Source organism: Leptonychotes weddellii, chromosome X, assembly GCF_054177405.1.
Source record: "Leptonychotes weddellii isolate Sample4059 chromosome X, ASM5417740v2, whole genome shotgun sequence".
In the NCBI taxonomy this organism is placed as follows: Eukaryota; Metazoa; Chordata; class Mammalia; order Carnivora; family Phocidae; genus Leptonychotes; species Leptonychotes weddellii.
In genome coordinates, this window is record NC_138385.1 from 62,245,424 (window position 1) to 62,265,984 (window position 20,561).

General features: G+C 49.8%; 1 protein-coding gene across 8 annotated transcripts; it reads left to right on the forward strand.

Annotated features, from left to right (window-relative positions):
• Window positions 1–19,564, forward strand: LAS1L (LAS1 like ribosome biogenesis factor). Of its 8 annotated transcripts, none has more exons than XM_031033663.2 (15): window positions 1–335; window positions 1,075–1,200; window positions 2,182–2,251; window positions 3,062–3,143; window positions 3,969–4,253; window positions 4,545–4,591; window positions 5,453–5,562; window positions 7,357–7,442; window positions 7,784–7,834; window positions 8,156–8,362; window positions 8,714–8,861; window positions 13,850–14,349; window positions 17,189–17,336; window positions 17,818–18,020; window positions 19,200–19,336. In XM_031033663.2, exons 1-14 carry the CDS (start codon window positions 145–147, stop codon window positions 18,005–18,007), a joined length of 2,241 nt encoding a protein of 746 aa, XP_030889523.1. In that variant the 5' UTR covers window positions 1–144; the 3' UTR covers window positions 18,008–18,020; window positions 19,200–19,336. The 8 variants fall into 8 exon arrangements, with proteins under 8 accessions (XP_030889523.1, XP_081664919.1, XP_081664920.1 ...); XM_031033662.2 differs by having other exon boundaries at window positions 3–335; window positions 17,186–17,336; XM_031033665.2 differs by having other exon boundaries at window positions 3–335; window positions 17,186–17,336; window positions 17,884–18,020.
• The last annotated feature ends 997 nt before the right edge of the window (window positions 19,565–20,561 follow it).

Consider the following 20,561-nt stretch of genomic DNA (forward strand, 5'->3'; position numbering starts at 1 on the left):
CATTGGCTACTGGCACAGCGGCCGTTTGGAGTGAAGGTAGCACGTTGAACTGAAAGCTGCTGGGAGTGCTGCGACACAAGGCCTGCAGTCAAGCCCAGTGTCCGGTGGGAATCCGGGCCCCGGCCAGGTGTAGATCACCAAGGGATGGATCGCGTGTGGAGTGCGTGGTGCGGCAAGTGCGTGAAAGAGAAAGGGTCGCCTCCGCTTTGGGCCCAGCGCATCGTGGTTGCCTGGCTCAGTAGGGCCGAGTGGGATCAGGTGACGGTGTATCTGTTTTGTGACGACCATAAATTGCAGCGGTACGCACTGAACCGCATCACCGTGTGGAGGAGTAGGTAAGGCTGCAGGCTCAGCCCTCCTTCTTCCGTGCTGGTGGCGCCTCTTCCTTGGTAGGGTTCCTCTTAGAAGGCCCTATTCTGCAGTCTTCTAAATGCTTAAGGTCCTTATGAGTGGTTTGGGCGTTGCCCCTTTCCGAAGAGCCTGGGAGAAAGTCACAGCCAAGCTTTTGTACTAATCCCGTGTGCGGAAAGGAAGGGGGTGTGCCACAACCACCCTTTTGTTAAATCTTCAAGCCTTCTGTTTTGGGGAAGGTGCTGAAGGTACCAGTGTGGCTGAGCCAGGGCTTAAGGAGTAGGTAGGTTAACAGCCGAGGGTGGATTTCTGAGTCGAATTGGGCTGGGGGGAGGGGGGGAGGCGGTGCTTGCTAGCAAAACCGTGTTTGAATGGGGCACCTCAGTCCAGTTGGTAAGATTGAGTTGTGAGCAAAGGATGAAGTCTTCTCTAGCCGAATGAAGGTTTTAGAGTGAAAGAAAGGGGTGTGTTCACACTTAATTGTTGGTTGATTGCTTAGCAGTTAGGTGTCCTTTGTAAACCTTAGCGGGCCTCTCACACACACCCTGCATACAATTGGATCCCAGGGACACTATCCTCCCTCTTCCCACTTTGATTTGTGTCTTGTCATGCACTCTTGAGCCAGTTATGTAATTGGAATAATTTACAGCGATCTATGTTCTGAGGTGGAGGGTGGACCAGGGTAAGGGACCTTTATGATGGTACTGGACTGTGGCTCTTTAGGTTAGGCAACGAACTCCCCCTGGCAGTGGCTTCTACTGCTGACCTGGTACGCTGTAAGCTCATGGATGTAACTGGTGGCTTGGGCCCTGATGAACTTAGACTTCTCTATGGCATGGCGTTGGTCAGGTAAGACCTACATGGGTAAGGGTGGGGGTGGGTTGAGGGATGGGGGGTGGGGGTAGCCACTGGATAAGCAAAGCTTGGCTTTAGGTGCTACCTGAAGCAAAAAGCCCCATGTGTCCCTCTGTATGGGTCACCCTGTGATTGTTTGATTTGACAGCTTTTGGTACCCCCTGTCAACACACATTCCACTTTTTTTCTTTTTCCTGAGAGCCTTCTCTCTTCCATTTTTCTTCTCTTTCTGGAATGTGGGGTGGGGGTGATTTACACCAAGTGATCGCAGTGTATCTCTTCCAGCTTTGATAATTTGATTTTTTTTCCTTCCCCTTTAACTCTTTACCCAGAACTTTTCTGAATGGTCTCATGTCCTTGGCCATGACTTAACGTGGATTTTTCAACCCTTCTCCCATCCATACATAGCACCATCATTTCCCCTTTCTGTCCTTGAACACCGAAAGGTTGCTGAGTTGAAGTGGACACATGGGCTGGGAGTTCCTGATTAACAAAGTGATTTAGAGTGGTTCTAGCTGTTTCATACATATCAGGGAAAAGGCTGCCACTGAATTTTCTCATCTGTCAAAATCTGCTCATCTCATACTGTTTACTTTGTGTGCCTTGAGGTCCTCCCTAGCTCTTCTTACCTTCTCCATCATTTAGGTGGGCTCTCCATATCATTTGATGTAGGTAATTTTTTGTTTTAGCATTTATAACATATGATCTAGCACAGTATATTTTATTATGTCATGATTATTTATTCTAGACTGACCTCTTCAAGGCCAGAGCAGTGTCTTCTTCATCTGTATGGCTTCAGTACAGGGCAGACATCCCTGTGCTGGCTGATACCAATCATAAGAAGAGGACAGAACAGTTAGTGGAAAGGTTGTAGAAATGCAGGGTGTCAGTAACTCAGCAAGGTATTTTGAAGCCGCACTGGTTTGAGTAAAACAGTTCCTTGGGCTCTGCCACTTATTTCTTCCCCAACCCCAGGTTTGTGAATCTTATCTCAGAGAGAAAGACAAAGTTTGTCAAGCTCCCTCTCAAGTTCCTGGCTCAGGAGGTATGTATGACAAAATGGCCTTGCTCAATTCTCTCTCCCCAGGAGGGCTCACTAAATGGGGCATGGGGTGATATGGGCACACAGTCAGACTAGCTCATTCCACCACTATCAGCCAAGCCCAGCAAGAACCCCAGAGCCTCCGCCTCCAGCTTGAAAGAAACAGACTTGCTCCCTTGCTCATGGCTGCTGTCTTCAGTGGCTTGGCCTGTCCAGTTTGTTGGGAGTGGGCCCTTGAAGCTGAGGCACTGGAATGCTCCACTGGGTGAGGACAGGAAAGAGGTGGCAGTCACAGCACCTGCTTTCTGGGAGCTGACAGTCTGAGGGAGGAGACAAGCTCAGCTGAGCAGCATGAAAATGCCTGACATTCCTGCCCTGAGTGAGTATGTGAGGTGTGTAGAAGCCCAGAGGGCAGGCAGGTTCTCAGCCATCAAGAGAAGCTTCCTGAAAAAGGGTGTGGGAGGGAGGGAGGAAGGATAAAGGGTACCTGGGAATTGGGACTCATAGACAGGGCAGAGGAAGGCTGGAGGTGATTATTAATGCTCATTCACAGGAATCTTTGTTGGAAGAGGGTGGTTGGTGGTTGGAGGAGGTAGCTATCTTTTCTGATTTTTCAGATCACCTCCACAGAGCAGTAAAAAGAATAAGGAGACCTTGTTTCTAATCTTGGCTCTGCCTCTAAGTCTGGAACCGCCTCAGGACCTCAATATTTTTATCTGTAAAATGTGGGGAGGCCAAGCTAATTCATCTCTGTGGTCCCTTCCAGCTTTAATATTTTCTAATTTCTGTACTCACCCCATCCCTCACAATCAGGTAAACATTCCGGATTGGATTGTTGAACTTCGCCATGAGTTGACCCACAAGAAAATGCCCCATATAAATGACTGCCGCAGAGGTGAGTCTTCAGGGAGTATACCTATCATAGTTAAGCCCAGGGGCCTGGGCTGGGTGGCACTGTGGGGAGAGGGAGAGGAAGGAGGATCTCTCACTGGTGTCAGAGCCAGAACTAGGTTGAGGCAAGTGAGGCATTTGTCTTGGGCACAAATGTTAAGAGGGTGTCAAAAGCTCAGGAATCAAGATAAGTAACATTTTGATATGGAAAAACCCACAGTGAACAAAATGCCAAAATTTTAAATAAAGGCAGGATTATTAGTGATTTCTCCTTTCGCTTCAGGCTCCAATATGGCTTGGCAGGACACTATTTTAATCTCTTGGTTACTACATTTTTTGGCATCCCCTTAAATTTCATACCTAAAGAGGTGAATGGGGGGGCAGGCTGAGAGGTGTGAGCCATCAAGTGTCATGAACCCAGGAATTCTTTAGACACCCCATCCCAATTGATTCAGCCTAGTCCCTTCATGTTGGGGAAACTGAGATCTAGAAAAGGGAAGAGACTTGGCCAAGGCCATGTAACTAGCTAGTGGGCCTGGGTCCCTATTCTTCACTTGCCAGCTCTGTGTTATTTTTGGCATCCCATCTCTAATACTGGTATTAGTTTCTTCTAGGAAAGGTGCTGGTGAGCAGAAGAAAGCAAAGAACAGAGAGATAACCCAGAGCAAGAGGGGCTACTTCCAGATATTGGAGATTTGTCCCTTCTTGGAGCCAAGCCTCTTCCCTGGGGTCTTCCCATAATGCTTATAAGAGGAGGCTAGGGGCCTGCTAGGAGCTGTTTGCCTGTGGCTACTCCTATGACACTGCCTTCCTTCCTTCCCTCCTTTAGGCTGTTACTTTGTTCTGGATTGGCTCCAGAAGACCTACTGGTGCCGCCAACTGGAGAACAGCCTGAGAGAGACCTGGGAGCTGGAGGAGGATAGGGAAGAGACAGATGAAGAAGACCCAGAGGAAGATAAAAATATTGTTGTTGATGACATCACAGAACAGAGACCAGAGCCTAAGGATAAAGGGAAAGGTGCAGAACTGGATATCAGGGTTGATGGAGACAGTGAAGGCAACAAAGAGGTTGATTCACATTTGAAAAAGGCTCTGAGACATAAAGAGCTATATGGTAGGTGTCCTTGGGTGGGAGGGGGGCATAGAGGGGCCCATGAGTCTGGAAGACTCAGACTTAGGGTTAACACTGGTTATTTCCCTGGCTCAGCATTTCCTCTGGGGTTGTGGTGAGTTTTAGCTTAAAACAGTTACTGTCACAAACCATTTCCCTTGAGCCCTGTGAAGTAGGAGAGGCAAGAATTCTAGTTCCTAATTTACAACTCAAGAAATGAGGTGAGAGGGGCTCAGAATCCCATGAGGAGCAAAGGGCTGGGCTGCCCTATCTGTTTCCATATTCTGTTTTCAGAAAGAGCCCGAGAACTGCTGGTATTATACGAAGAGGAGCAGTTTAAGGTAAGAAAGCGCCCTTCACTTTGTGTATTTTCACTTGCCCCAGCCATTTCTTCCCTCTTGCCAGCTTCCTGAGAGAAGTCCTGAGAAGGAATTTGAAAGAAAAGTGGCAGAGCTTGAGGGAGCTTCTCGGAAAGAGAGGGGGGATCTAGGAAGGAGACAAGAGAAGCAGAATCCAGTTGGCTGATCCTCCACACCGATGGAAGAGAGCAGATGATGGAAGTCTGTGGATAATCTGCCCCACTGGGTGGTAGGGAACAACTGGTCATAGGTGGTTGCATAGTCCTGCAATACTGCAGCTGATAAGCAGAGGGCACCCAGGAACTTTCCTAGATCAGGTGAGCTTGAGGGGTGCTCCCTTAGCAGGACGGGAGGTAGCCTAGAAACCATTCAGCTTAACTCTTCCTTTTCACAGATGAAGAAATAAATTGAAAGCACAGATGAGTGAAGGGACTAGCCCCAGGTCACATATGCAATTAGTGATAGAACCAGAATTAGAATCTCGGTCTCCTGATTCCCTTTCTTCCGTAACCCATTGCTTCCCCTCATTCCTGGGCCCAAGGGTCTCTGGCCCAATTCCAACAAAGTGCCCTCACTGGACATCTCAGTATTGGAGTATCTGGTGATTGGGAGCCACAGGGAATTCAAGGTGGGGAGGGAGGAGGAAGAAAAGAAAGTCTGGCATTTGAAGGTCAGGATATTTTAAAATGTGGGGCCAGTAGGGGAGTTGTGGGCCCGCCCCTGCATGCCCTGCTTATCCCATGGAGGGAGGTGCTGAGAGGTCCTATGGGAAGGAATCCTTGAAGGGTGGGAGAGGGTTGCTTGGCTGAATCAGGGTTCTGATGGTAACTTCTTTGCTGGCAGGTGCTGGAGAAATTTAGGCATTTACCTCAGGCTGTTAAGGCATGGAACAACCTGTCTCCACCTGTAGAATGCATCCTGGCAGAGCTCAAGGGCATTACATGTGAGAACAGGTGTGTAACTAGGTAATCAGGGGCTGTCTACTCTAGCAGCCTCACAGAACTAGGCTTCCATATCCTAGCTGGTCCACCTCTGCTGTAAGGAAATCTTAAGGATAATCCTGATCCCCTGAGGGGTGATCCAAATTCTGCATGACCCTCTTCCCCCGACCCTGCCAGCTACCAAGTGGTGATTGCCTACTCTGAATCACTAAAATGGCCAGAGACACGAATGTCTACGGTCATCAGTCCCCTGGCCAGCTTTGTTCCTCTCTGTCCAGTGGTATGGAGCGCTCTGGGCAAGTAGGAAAAGCCCTTCATCCTTACCACTTCACTGTCTAGCCTTTGTCCAAGTTTGAGGTAAAAGATATGGGGAGCACTGCTGTTCTTTTGAACTGCAAGTGGGGAGTAGTCGTGTCTTTTGTATGGTCGTGGTTGGGGGAACACAGGAGAAGCTTTCCCAGGGTCTGGCTCTTTGAAAGAGTAAGTCCCTCCCTGCTCAGTGTGGCCATGAGCCTTCTTCCCGCCCCCCACCCTCCAAATAGTGCTCTGTTCAATCTAGTGCAGACAATATCTATCCTTTCCTCTCCTCCCTAGCTCTTGGGTCTTGGTACCTAAATTCAGCTGGAAAGGGCTTTGAGGAACCTTCCACTAAGAACCTATGGAGGCATTGCTAGACCTTCCAAACTAGGGAGAGGTTGGAAGGAATCTGGGATCGAGTAGAGAGTATTAGGAAGGTCATATAGGTGACAGGGTGGGCCTGGCTGGGAGCCTACAGTGCAGGTTGGGATTGCCCCTTGAGTCTTCTTCATTCCCAGGATACTACTAATTCCAAAGATGTTTTTATCAGTGTCTGCCCATCCTAGGCATCTTCGCAACCTTCAGCAAAGGCCACCTCAGCAGCTGGGATAACTGTCCCTGTACCTCTGTACAGTAGTGTCTGCCCGGTTATGCTGAGCAGGCAGCTGGCTGCTTTAAGTGCTCTTCCTGGATACTGACCTGAGGAGATGGGTTGCCTTCACTGTCTCCATCAACCCTGATATCCAGTTCTGCAACTGTTTCCACCTCAGACCTGGTGGAGGGAGGGATCTAAGCATGAAGGCATGATCTGACAGTGCCTCTGGCCATTGAGATACCTTGGGAGCTCATGTTCCCCCTCTAGGCCTGGTCAGCTAGGGGAGCCTCTCTTGAGGGGAACTGCTAGATCTGGAGAAGACCCGCTGGCTGTAATTGGTTTCAGTTTGAGCTACATGGGATGAGGGATTACCCTGATAGCCTATGCTTTCAACCCCTGTAACTTAGACCTGGGTTCTTGGGGTCCCTAGGAATAAGGATTATATTTGCTCCAGCAATTAAGTCCCCAAAGTTTCTGCTTCTAGGATTTGAAAGAGGGTAACTAGGGAGAAGGGGAGGGGTAAGAGACTGGAGGACTGTCAAGCAAAAAGACTGAGTAGTAGCTAAAGTCTAAAAGCCCTTGACCCTGTGATCCTAGGCATTACCTCCTCTGTGGGCCTGGGACCTTTCTCCATCTGTGCTTTCAGGCTTGTTTCAGCCGCTACCACCCTCATTATGGGCCTTAGATCAGCATGTGCTTGGTAAATGCTTGTTCAAAACCCACTGATCCCAGTCTCTGGCCCAGCCTCTGCTTGAGAAGGCTGAGGCCTGAGATCCAATTGTCAGCTGCCTTCGTTTCCCATGCTGCTTTGCTCACTTGAGCCAGAGGCATAAGCTGCCTTGGGAGTGGGTAAGGGAGTAGAAGAGGGTCTTCTGTCTGCTCAGTTGGCTTAATTAAGTGTCCTCTTGCTCCAGGGAGGCTGTGTTGGATGCTTTTCTAGATGATGGCTTTCTCATCCCCACATTTGAGCAGTTGGCAGCTTTGCAGATAGACTATGAAGGTATGATCCTGGGGGCTCACTTCAGTCTTAGAGTACTGTGTTTCCTGGGCAAGAACACCAGGGGTGAGCTGGGTGGCCCAGGACTGGGAGGCAAGGGCTGTTTCCTGCCATTCCATAGCCTCTGGAAGCCTGTCTCAGCTGAGCAGAACAGGTAGCCCCACTGTTACTCAGTTGCTGGGCTATTCTCAGGTGGCCTGGAATTGGGTGGGCTGGGGTGTGGGGGTGTCTTAATGCCATTATTGTGCTATGTTAATTGTGATTTAGCCACTTTCTAGAAAGCTAGAACAGCAGAACTGGAAGGGCCTTGTGAGGTCATCTAGTTCAACATCCTCATGTTACAGATGGGCAGACTGAGGTCCAGAGAGGGGAAGGTACTGACCCAAAGTTACACAGTGAGTTATTGACAAAGCTGAAGCTAGAACCAGAGCTTTCTTTTTTTTTTTTTTTTTTAATACTTTGTTTTGAGTCCTTTGGTTGTCAGATACTAACTGGTTTCTCTCCTCGCTGTTCTGCTCTTCTCTTTCTGTTCTGTGGTGGCAACTCTGTTGTTGGTGGGCCCCCCTCCTCCCTCCCTCTCTCTTCCTCTTCCTCCCCACCTTCTGTCCCCCTTTCCTTTACTTCCTTCCTCCCTCTCTTTTTCCCTTTCCTCCATCCTTGTCTCCCATGGGCCCCTGCCTCCCCTTTTCCATCAACCTGTATCCCTCACAAACCAGAAAACGTGGACCTGAATGACATCCTGGTGCCAAAGCCATTCTCTCAATTCTGGCAGCCTCTGCTCAGGGGCCTGCACTCCCAGGCCTTCACGCAGGCCCTGCTGGAGAGGATGCTCTCCGAGCTGCCAGCCTTGGGGGACAGCGGGATCCGGCCCACCTACATCCTCAGATGGACCATTGAACTGATTGTGGCTAACACCAAGACTGGTGAGGGAGACTAGCCCTAGCCTCAGGGCCTAACACAGCCCAGGCAGGAGCATCTGCCACTGTCCTCAGCTCTCAGCTGAATAGCACCAGCCAGACATGTCCCTTGTTAAAGATTTAGGCTTGCCCAGGAGGACCCCGCAGCAGCAGTGGACAAATCTACGTTTTCTTTTCTTTTTTCTCTGAGCCAAGTAAACTGGTCTGGGATAAAAGGGCCTAAATGCTTGAGCAAATGGGAGGTATAGAGTGGGGAGTCTGGAGGAGTGGGGAGGGACAGAGCCAATCTTTTAAAGGTACAAGGTTGGGTGGGAGGCTTATTGGTTCCTTTTCCTCAGACCCTCTCTTGTCTCTCAGGACGGAATGCCCGCCGATTTTCTGCAAGCCAGTGGGAAGCGAGAAGGAGCTGGAGGCTGTTCAACTGCTCTGCCTCCCTTGACTGGCCCCGGGTGGTTGAGTCCTGCTTGGGCTCACCTTGCTGGGCCAGCTCCCAACTCCTTCAGCTGTAAGTCCCTTGAATTCCATCTGGTAAGAGGGTGAGGCTCCACAGGCCTCAGGGCCACACAGCCTTAGAGTGGTAGAGTGGTAGAGTTGGGCCTTTGTAAGGACTCTGAGTCCCATTTCCCTCCTACTAACAGATGGGAGAACTGAGTCCAGTATGAGAATGAATGAGACAATTCCCTCCCACCCCCAGAGTGCTTAGCACAGTGGCCTGTACAAAATAAGTGCACAGTAAATGGTAGCTGCTGTTTATTATTGAACCCAGTCTTCTGACTCTGAGCCCAGTACTATCTCCTTTGTTATCTTCCCAAAGTGTACCTCTCCTAGGTGCTCACCAACCTTTCGTGACTTCCTATTGCCATTCTGATGCAGCCTAGGCTTTTTGTCCTTACATTCAAAAATCTTTCTGATTCTCCCACAACCTATCATGGTAACCATGCCTCCTGTGATTCCCCTTTACCCAATCTACCCTGGGTGCTGTAGTCAAACTGAATATTGCACTGGTTCCTTTAAATACCTGTGGTTGTCTCCCTTTCCTTTCCTCTGTCATATTCTGACCACTTCCCTCATACTCGTGGAAGCCCTTAGCATGCAATTCTCTTCCTGCTTTCTGGAGCAATATCTGTCTCATTCGAGTGATCCATCTGATACTCGTCACCTCCTCAACTCCAGTGACTTTCATTTTCCACTACACTCTGCAACCCATTTCCATCACTCAGAGCTGCTCCACCTCTGAAACCTGACATCCCAGCATCCCACTCAGTGACCATAACCTCTTGTCCTTCCATTTCTCACCCTTGCATCCCATGATGTTAGCTCTTTGCCTGCATCCAGACCTCCATCCCTCCATTTCCCATCTCCCTTAACTTTGCTTCCCCTCCGTCCTGTCTGTGGTTGATCACTTCAACCGCTCACTGTCAGGACCCTCAGCTCTGCCCATCCTTTGGCGTTTCTGACTTGCAAACCCCTTAGCTGGGATTGATCCTCCCCACTCTGCTTCCCCCACTCCTTAGCCCGGGTAGCTGAGCTCTGCTGGAGAAAACCACATAGCACTGCGGATTGCTGGCACTACAGAGGTATGATTTTTAATCTCAGGCCAGGCCTCAGTTCTGCTTGTCTGGACTTTTTACTTGTTTTCTGCCCACTTTGTCTCCTGTTTCCTGACTTTTCTAAGCCCTTACCACTCACCTCAAGCCCCTCCCCCTCTCCCATTTCACCCTAGCTTTCTTGAGCATCCCGCAGGGCCCCCTCGACCTGAGGTCCAGCCCTCGTGAACTGATCTGCGGCAGCACTCAGCCATCTCACCAGTCTCAGGATGAGGTGGCCTTGCCCCACCTCAAAGCCTGCTCCTCCACCTGTGCTCTGGAGCCACCTCAGCTGGGGTGGCTCACTGGGGCCTCAACCCTGCCTCTCACTTGCTCTGCTGACTCTTGTTCTTCAACTTAGGAATGTGCCTCAGTTTTCTTTTTCATCTTAAAACAACAATAACAAGCAAAATCTCCTTTGACCCTGCATCCCTGTGTTGGGTAATCAGCAGCATATCAATCCTCTCCCCACCGCCACCACCATCAAAACATCTCAAAAGAGTAGTCTACACTCAACAATCTTGATTTCTTCACTACCCTCTTATTCCTCAACCTACTGCAGTTTGGCATTTACCCCCAAAACTGTTTGACCTCCTAATTACCAAATCCAGGGAGCCCTTGTCCATTGCTGTGTCTGCTGCATTAATGGCTCTTTACCACTCTCTCCTTGAAATGCCTGTGCTTTTTTTCCAGTTCCTATAAAGTGGCAAGGCCCAAATCTCTTTATCTATCCCAGGCCTCTCCCCTAAGATTTAGCCTCCTATATTTGACTGTATGTCAGACATCTCCCTGTGGATGGCCCACAGATACTTTACTGTGACCAAAAGAGAATTGGTCATCTTATTCTCAACCCCAGTCCCAAAGTGATCTTCCTCTTTTGCTCCCTATCTCAGTTGGTGGTATCACTATCTATGCTGTTATGTTGACTCAAGCATTTCGCAAATCTGAGATTTTGTGTTGCCATGTCTACTTCCCATAGTGTCTCCTTCCCTCTATCAGACTTAAGCTTTTCAAAGGTAAGGGCTCTATGTTAGCCATCTGTGCTCTAAACCACCACACAAATCCAGGCCCTAAACAGACCTCAGTAAACGTTGTTGAACTAAATAAAGTATATTCTGCTATCTCATGGCCAGCAGTGCTCTCTTTGGTGGGAGCTAAATTTGTGCTTGGGGACTGAATGAAGTGGGAGTCTGGATGCCAAGACCCTCTTAGTCCCCTGATCCCTTCATAGAGTCAGAAAGTCATTCTTGAACCCTGATGGCATTTGGGGCATGGTAGTAGTTTATAAGGGGAAAAAAATCAGCTTTGTAGAGAAAGTAAGCCAGGGCAAGACCTCCAGCAGATGGAACTGAACCAAACAGCCAAATTCTCCAGATGTGTATGCTCTAGACTAGAAGTGATACAGATGGGTGGGAAACTGGGAGGAGAACCAAAAAGACTTGGAGGGGTCAGGAAAGCATGACAGGACATTTGAGCGACTCCAGGAGAATAAACGAAGTTTCAAAGTCTAGAAAGACCATGGCATGTGAATGTAATGGGGGGAGGGAGTGAAAAGAGCAGCATGGAGAGGTTTGGATAGGTGGCCTTCAAGGTACTTTCCAATCCTAAGTGCCTGCAGAGTGGAAGCTGCTGGTCTTGGAGAAGTCTGCACCACAGAGATCTTCTCCCAATCCAAGCATACCAGAGGGATGCGACACATACCAGCAGTAACAGCGGCTTACTTGGGTACGACTCCTTGTGCACAGATACTGCTTTGCCCAGATAATCAGTGAATCTAGAGTCCTACTCACCCCCGTTACACAGATTGAGACACAGGATCATCCTAGGTATTATGCTGTAAGTCAGTGGCAGTCTGCAAGTCAGAGCTAGAGGCAGCATCCCAGATACCCTGTCCTTACTCCTGTGCTCTTTCTATAATGTTCCATTAGATTGCATGATTGTGAAAAGCATGTATTATTAGGCACATAAAGAACCTGGCTTTGTTTTCTCCAGAAGAAAAAATAAAAGATACCACTGGCAGTTAATTCTCTCAGGCATGGTGCTGTGCTTTTTGTAGAAGTAATTTTATTTGACACAGCAATCTTTGGAGGTAGAAGTATTCTATCCTTATTTGATAAGAAAGACATTGAAGCGCCAAGGAGTGAAGTGATTTATCCAAAAGTCACAGTTTGTTGCTGGTGGGACAGGGATTTGGGCCCAGGTTTTTTGAGTCCAAAGTCCACATTCTTCCCACAACCTGACCTATGACCAGACAAACCCGAGGAGAGATGCATTTTACGATTCGTATCACCCCTATACCTCAGTGGTCACACTAGACAGCTTGAGATCGTGGGTGCGTAATAATAAACAGTGGTGATACAGCATCTTGCCACTATCAAGTGCCTGGGAATATTTATTATTAATCATATTAATGGACCACAGTGAGAGGGAAGAGCTTCTCTCTGGCTTTTCCTCCAAAAAGCTTGGAAACTTAGCTTCCCCCAGCCAGCCAATATCAATTCAATTTGAGCCAGTGTCCTCTTGGAATATGAAATTAGCCCTGCAGAAGGGGCCTCCCAATAGAGTCACTAGCCCCCAGCCCTACCCCCGGTGACCAGAGACCATATGTGGCCAGACAGCCTGCTGAGCATATGGCAACCTCCATGAATGACTCACAGTTCAGTTCACAACTCAATACACCTAGAAGGAAACTATTGGTCCACTCCACCCATGCCTCTAGCAGTGACCAGATGCCTGGTTTTATATGAGGCTCTGCAAAGGGTGTACAGCCTCTTCCTCCCTAGGAGCTCTCCTTCCTATTGGCTCTGTGTCTGTTGCTGGTTTTGCTGTTAGTGCCGTCCTTTGCATGCACACTGTCATCATCTTTAATTCCCCTCTTCCTGACCCCTACCATCTGGTCATCAAGTCCTGCTCTCTGTCTTTCACAGCTTCTCTCCCCCTCATCTCCACTGTCAGTGTCCTAGGTCAACCCTCACGGGCTCCCTGGTCTCCCTGCGTCCAGGCTGCCCCATCCAGGCCATCTTCCACATGGGCACCATGGCGATCTTCAGAAATGCAGCCATCACCTGTGCTTAGAGTCGTCAGATGACCTCCTCTGCCCAACGCACACACTTAACCTTTGCAGCCTTCTCTTCCTCCCACAGCTCCCCAGCACAGCCCTTCCCCTGGAGCCGGGCTACTCCCACTACATGTACACAGTATAGTGTGCTCACTCTTGTCTCTGCACAAAGCCTTCCCTTGATCTCTCCTGCCCTCCTTGTACTCTGCCTCTCCCCAGCTCCTGTAGTGCCCAAGGTCCACAGGGCTCATCTGGCTTCCCTCCCACATCTGGCTTTGTCTTGTCAACTGCTGTTTTATTTTTTTTTTCCTTTTCCTCCATTCAGGCTGGGCTATAATTGCTCCTGGAAAGGGATCACATTTTGTGTTCCATGCAGAAGAAGCCCAACACACTTCCAGGCATGTCTTTGGAGCTCGACAAATTGCTCAGCTAGGCCAGGGGAAGAGAAGGGTCTGCCATTCTCATGTCCAGTCCTGTTGGCCTGTTGGCTAGTTTGTGTATTTACATAGCATTTAGTATAGACGAATAGCTATCATTTATTGCATGCCCACTCGCTATGTGCCAGGCACTGTGCCAGGCATTCTTTCTGAGCTATCTTACTCTTCCCAACAACCCTATATATAAGTCAGGTGCCACTATTATCCTTATTTTACTGAGAATGGAAGTGAGCCACAGAGATGAATCACAGAGCTTGTTCAGGGGCCCTGGTCCCATTTCTGTTTGCTCTTCTGCACTGCCTTTCAGAGGCAGGTCTGGAAACTCAGAGACCAAGTTCAAACCATGGAGTATTGGGGTATGAAGTGAGTTGAGATTTTGAATCTTTCTTACCCCATCCTTCCCTTTGCTCAGTGTCTTCAAAGCCATGGGACAGGTCCTTCCAGACGAGGAGCAGGAGAGACTGCTGCGCATCTGTTCCATTTATACCCAGACTGGAGAGAACAGCCTAGTACAGGAGGGCTCAGAGGCCTCCCCCATTGGGAAGTCTCCTTACACACTGGACAGCCTGTATTGGAGCCTCAAACCAGCTGGTTCCTTTGGAATTGAAGGAGAACCCCAGCAGCAGGAGGAGCAGGGTAGCCTTAATGATCTCAAGAAAGATGAAAAGGAGGAGAAAGATCTGGAAGGTCAGGTGGAGGAGGAAGAGGAAAATGATGACCAGAAGTGGGAGGAGGAAGAGGAAGATGAAGATGATGAAGATGAGGAGGAGGAGCAGGAGGAGGAGGAGGAGGAAGACAGAATGGAGGTGGGGCCTTTCTCTACTGGGGAGGAGTCTCCCACTGCTGAGAATGCCAGGCTCCTGGCCCAGAAAAGAGGAGCTTTGCAGGGCTCTCCATGGCAAGTTAGCTCTGGTAAGAAGCCTGATACCCACTTTCCATCACACCAATCTTCCCTCTCTGGCTGGTTCTTGAGGCTTCCCTCCACCCTAGAGAAGAGATGGAAAATAACAGAAGGTGGCCAGTGTGAGGCAAGCCTGGGAGGCAACCTGATGTGTAGATGACACCTGGCTTTCCTCCCCTTTAAGACAGAGTGTGTAAGTTTCAGGGCCCTAACAACTGTCCTGCTACTGGCTGCTTCATGCAGAGTGCCCCACGGGGGATGGTGTAGGTGTGGGCGCCGAGCAGCAAAATACAGAGGAGAAAGCAAGAGGTGGGTGGATATATGTGATTCTGCGTGTGTTTTCTTGCATGCAGTGATCAGGAGCAGGGAGACAAATAATAATGCTTTCTATGTATATGTGAATGTGTATGTATACATGGAGGCTGGGTGGTGATGAGACAGGATTTTGCTGTGTATATGAGAAAGGGGGAAACCAGGGGTATTAAGTTAGAGGAAGTAAAGGGAGATCAGAAGAGTGAAAATTAAGGAGTGGTGTGGTTTTTAGGTGAGTATGCAAGTTAGTGAGACAAAGCCTGGGGGGGGGGAAAGAGAAGATGAGGTGATAGGAAAGTGGGGGTACACAAATCTCCTCCTGAGGGATGTGTTTTGAGTGCCTCTGTTTACATTAGGGAACAGGAACCTTAAGGCAGGGAGATACTGAAGGAATGAACAGGTTGGTGTATGTCTACACACTGGAGGCAGGGGTAGATGTAGGGCACAGCCAGTATGATGAAACCTGAAAGAGGGAAGGAAAACAGCTGGGATTGGGTATGGTGTAGGGTGGGCCTGGTAGGGAACAATAGAGAGAGAGAGGGAAGGTAGCAAAGGAACTTAGGGGGAAAGGTAGAACCTTTGCCCTTGTGTGGACATGCGTGTGGAAGGGCTGGGGCATAAAGGCACTGAGTGCCAGGTGTGAGGGAGCACCTTTTATGTCTGTGTGTGGTCCTGTACGCGCTCGACATAACCAAAGCCTGGTGGCAGAGAAGTCTCTTAGGGCAAGGAGGGCTATGTTTGGGGTCTTTGTAAATATGGAATGGGAGGGGCATTGACATAGGCAGAATTGTATGTGTGTGTGAGAGAGTAGGGGCTATGAAAGCAGTCATTGTGAAGTGGACACTGTGCATCTGTGCATAGATGCACACAGGGTCATGTTAGGTTTTTGGAAGAAGAGGCAGGGTCACTGAGACCTTGGGAGCCAGGAGGTATCTCTGAGGAGAAGTAACAACAATAAGAGGTGGGGGTATATGGAAAAGTCTGAGAACAGGCAGTGAGACAACCATCCAGAAGTAGCCCATGTGTGTCTCTGTTGTCACTGAGGGACATGTACACAGATGTCAGGCCAGAGAGGCAGGGGCTATGATGTAGACAGGGTTGGGAATGTTAGTGATGGTGGGGGGAGGATGGTCAGGTCAGTGACAGACATGGGGGCTGTGATCCCTGTGTGTGAAGGTATCTTTATAGGGCAACACAGGGCATTAAGACAGGCACAAGTTCTTCCTATAAAAGAGTCGGGGTGGGTGGTTCTGTGGGTAACATGAAAAGCTAGTCCAGGGACTTTCCAGAATGCCAGGGGCATTATGACAAGGAGAATTTTTTGGGTACCAGGGAGATGGAGAAGGCCAGAAACTGGATCTACTTGGAGAAGCTCATGAAAGCTTCACTTGAAAACATTGGATGCACTGGTATAAGGATGGGAATGAGGGTTTACTATAATACTATGTAGAGGGTGTTTAAGGGGTTGGACAGACAGGGTGGGAATGCCTGATACAGTTCATTCTAAAGTGGAATATCTGTGGGGGGCGTGGGTGGGAGCGTAGTTTATGAAAGTGGAAAGGCTAGGATATTAGAGTCTTTTCTTCTCTCCCTTTTTTCATTGCTTCTTCTGCGTGGGCATACGCATGTACAGGGACAGTAAGATTTCCCATACATTCTTGTATGCCTATGAATGAGAGGTATAGGAGGCAGGGAGTGAAACTGGGAACATTCATTGAATGGTGGGTTCAGTCTGTGTGTTTATGTGTATATACTTAGGTGGCAGTGGCAAGTGGGTTATGCAGTAAGATGGTCCTTCCCTAGATAAGGGATGTTCTTTGTGTTTACATCTGGGGGCAATAAGACCTTGCAGGGGGGGGCAGGGGGAGTATAATATCTCTCAGAGAGAGTCCACCCTGAGGTGGTATGTGCGTGCGTGTGTGTGTATACCTCTCAAGGCAAGGCCACTAAGAAATGATGTGGCATTCAAACACGTTGGGAGTGGGGGTTGTGTGTAGACGTGCAGGAAATCTAGGTCATTCAGATACTCTGAGGTATCTGGGTTTGGGGATGAGGTGTGGGAATTCTGGGGCATCCAGACTCTCCAGGATATATGTGTGTGCAGAAATAGCAGAGCAGGTGAAAGGCTGAGGCAGTGATACGGCCAGGTCTGAAGAAGGTGTCCTTGTCTGTATTTATGTTGAGGACATGTCTGGGGGAGTGGGAGAAGAGCAGAGAGGAACAAATACGTTTGTAGTTGTGTGCATGGCATGTGTGGACCTGGGAGTGGGTTGTGGTGGCCATTGTGGGTGTGTGTGAACACATGGAAGGGAAGGAGGGCAATAAAGAGTGAATAAGGGAGTATGGAAGGGGTGGAGAGTGTGAAGAGAGGAGCTCATGAGAAATGATGCAGACAGGAATGAGGCTGGACTTGCACAGAAATCCCATGCTGAGCAGGCTAATTGAGGTGGGCAGGTAGACGTTGTAAGTAGGCCTGTATACCAGCTTGAGAACTAGCTAATCAGCCCACTCTTGCCTCATCCCTTTGCTCCACAGAAGATATACGATGGGATACCTTCCCCTTAGGCCTAATGCCAGGTCAGACTGAGGACCCAGCAGAGCTTATGCTGGAGAATTATGACACCATGTATCTTTTGGACCAGCCTGTGCTAGAGCAGCGGCTGGAACCCCCAACATGCAAGATTGGGTGAGTGCCATTGGCAGCAGGATTTCTTACCCCTTTCTCCGCCTCCTGCAGGAGGGAGGGAGGGAGGGAGGATGGGTGGGGGAGGTAGCTTCCCCTAGTCAGGGCCTAAATGAGTGATGTGTAAGCTCCAGTCCCTGGCTGGGCCCTTGCCAGGACTCCCAGTCCCTAGTTGTGGGGGTGGGCATTGAGGTAGCCACACAGATCTGACTTGGCACCCGTCTCAGACTGCATCCAGTTTGTGTGTGTGTGAGAGAGAGACAAAGACAGAGTGTGTATGTATATGTGCACACACATTTTGGGAGGAGAGAGTTCCATAGCTTTCCTCGGATTCTCTAAAGGGTCCACCACTCCCAAAAGGTCAAGAACGGGTGCTGTAATCCAACTTCCTCATGTTCCTAAGGAGAAAACTGAGGCCCAGAAAGGGGATGGGATTTGTCCAAAGGTGCACAGAGTAATCAGTAGGCCTCCCCGCACTGTCCAGGCATCTTGGTAGCAAGGCCTGTGCAGGGCTCCATTCTCTCCCTCGAAACTCGCCTCTGGATCACAGGCGTGGGAGCCCTTGGGTCATCAGGGAGCCAGGAACCAAGCAGCCCTTGCTGAGGGGCTCTGCTGGTAACACAAAGGAGCCCGTCCAGAGGGCCTGTACATTCCGGAATGCGGGGCCATTGTGACCGGGAGAATCCTGTGAGTACCAGAGAGACCTCTGTGGGCCCCTGAAACGGAGAGTGTATCCCTGTGCTGCCTGCCCACTCCCTGGGAGATGAGCCCCTCTTCCTCTGGACTTTCAGGGAGAGAGAGAGAGAACCCAGGGGGCCCCAACAGCAGGTCAGGGGGCAGCAGGCCCTTGGAGAGGAGACGAGGCAGCTGGGGAAACCAGGTGGTCTGTAGTTGGGAGTGGGGCCCACATGTCTGAGAGACCTCCTCTCCCCTTGGGTAAGGCTGGCTTGATGAGCATCAGGGTATCAAGTGTGGGCAGGTGGAGCTGTTAATTCCAGAAGGAAGCTGATTCAGTCCAGTTCCCACACCCCCTGCAGTAGGGAGGCTTCCTCTGCTGGAACAGGCATGCCCATCCCTGCTCCTTGTCTCAGCTCCACCCCTGACTTGGCTGTGTGGCCGGGAGCAAGTCCCTTTTCATCTCTGGGCCTCAGTTCCCTTGTCTGTAAGATGGTGGGTGATGGGAGGGAATGGGACTAGATCATCTCTAAGGGTTTTTTCAGCTGCAGTAGTGTAACCATGGATCTGCCCGAGGGGGAGGATGATGGCTTTGCTCTCAGCTGTCACCCTCATCTACCTGGAAGAACGTGCAGGAAGCAGGGGAAGCAAGAGTGTTCTGAGCAGCGCCAGGGAGGGGAAGGACGGTCCTCTCCCTAGAGCAACCTTGCAATCCTGCGATGGGATCTGGGCCTGGTCCAGTAGCCCAGTCCTGGCCTTGGACCCCTTAACCAGCTGTTGGGGGTGGGAGGGATCCAACCAGGGTCCTCTGGGACCCCACCATCTAGGGCTTTAGAGAGAAAGACCTGTTAAGGTGGCCACTCTCAATATCTTCCTGGGGTGGGGTGGTACGGGCCTTCCCTCCTGCCTCAACCCAAGTAGTTCTGCTTTAATCTGGTTTTATACTAGGGCTCTGAATAAAGTTTCATTCGAAAAGTTGTGCTCCTTCCCTCCCCCTGTCAATTGAGGGTAAGGCAGAACTAGCCCTGGGGCCCATCTGAAGGAGTTTCTTAGATTTCCTCCATAGTCTTGGTAAAACCAGGCAGGAGGGTGGGCCCTTTCCATAGACACACATCAATCAAGCACCCTTAACCCTTCCAGAGCCTAAAGCTGCCTCTTTCCCTGACTGACCCCTCTCGCCTCTCTCCACAGCACCCTCGGCTTGAGCTGTGGCGTGGGCAGTGACAACTGCAGCAACAGTAGTAACAGCAGCAGCAACTTGGAGGGCCTTCTCTGGAACCAGGGCCAGATGCATGGACTCAAAACTGGCTTGCAGCTCTTCTGATGCCCACTCTGGTGCACAGGGTTTATCCAGCCCTGCAGGGGCAACAGCCCATTCCCTGCCCCTGTTGCCCCCGCTGCTCCCGCCCCCACCAGTGCACCTGATGCTCCATGAAACAACCTGGGAGACAGCCCACTTCAGCCGTATCAGCTCAGCTTTCTGCCACAATGGAATTTTGAATATGTTCTGGGTTTTTTAAATTTTGTTTTGAAAAACAATAAACAGGCAACTGTTAGTTTTGGTGTTTGTAAGATAAGGCGGTGTGTGCTGGGGCAAACCAGTGTAGTTCTCGCTCTTTTCTGGGGGACCCAGAGAAGGCATGATCATAACAGTACTTTAAGCAGAAGCTTGGTTCTTTGGCCCCTTAGGCCCACTGCTCCTAATTCTTTTGACCACCAGGCCCCACTCATACTTTCTTCCTGATTTGAACCATTTTCACTCCTCTCAGCTGTAGAATGGGGCCAACTCACTGGGAAGCATCAGGCTCCAGAAGAGAGGTATTGCTATAGAACCCAGCCAGCATCAGGGGAATCTGTTCAGAACCTCCCTGACAGTGGGAAGACCCAGGCCTTCCTGATGTTACCTAGCAGGCTTTTGGCTCATTTCCTTGCTTATCCTCACTGGGCACTAAACAGCAATTGAAAACAAAAGAGAAACCTTTGTTCTTTTTCCACTCCTTTGGCCTAGAAAAGAGAGTGGACTTTATTGTGGTAGGCTCCGAAGCTAGAGAAATATCTGATGGACTGATCAAGAGCTCCTACTCTATGGTCACCCAATTCCGTCTGACACTCAAGAGTGCCTACTCTGCCAGCTCTGAGCTGCCAAGAGACAGGGATGAATAAATTATGTTCACACTCCTCGCAGCCCTCTGCCAGGTGAGAAAAGACAAAAAGTCGCCAATCAACCTGAAGCTCTGCAGAGGGAGTTCTAAGGGAGCTCTGCTGTGCCACAAGTTCTTTGTTTTCCTCAGGGTTGTATTTTCAGTGTGGAGGTTGAGGTCAAGTCTGGCTACAGTATTACCCATCCTCTGGGGAGAGTGATAGCTGAGCAAGAGAGTGGGCATCTCTGTAGGGCCAAGTTGGCCCCAGACAAGGAGAAGCAAAGGACAGAACTAGGCAGCATTCCAGACAAGAAGCTGACCCAAGGAGTGGGTGAGCTAAGGAATGAAGAAAGGAAGGAGAGGGCTTATGCTATGAAAATGGCAAGAAGAAATTTAGTGGAAATGTCGTGTC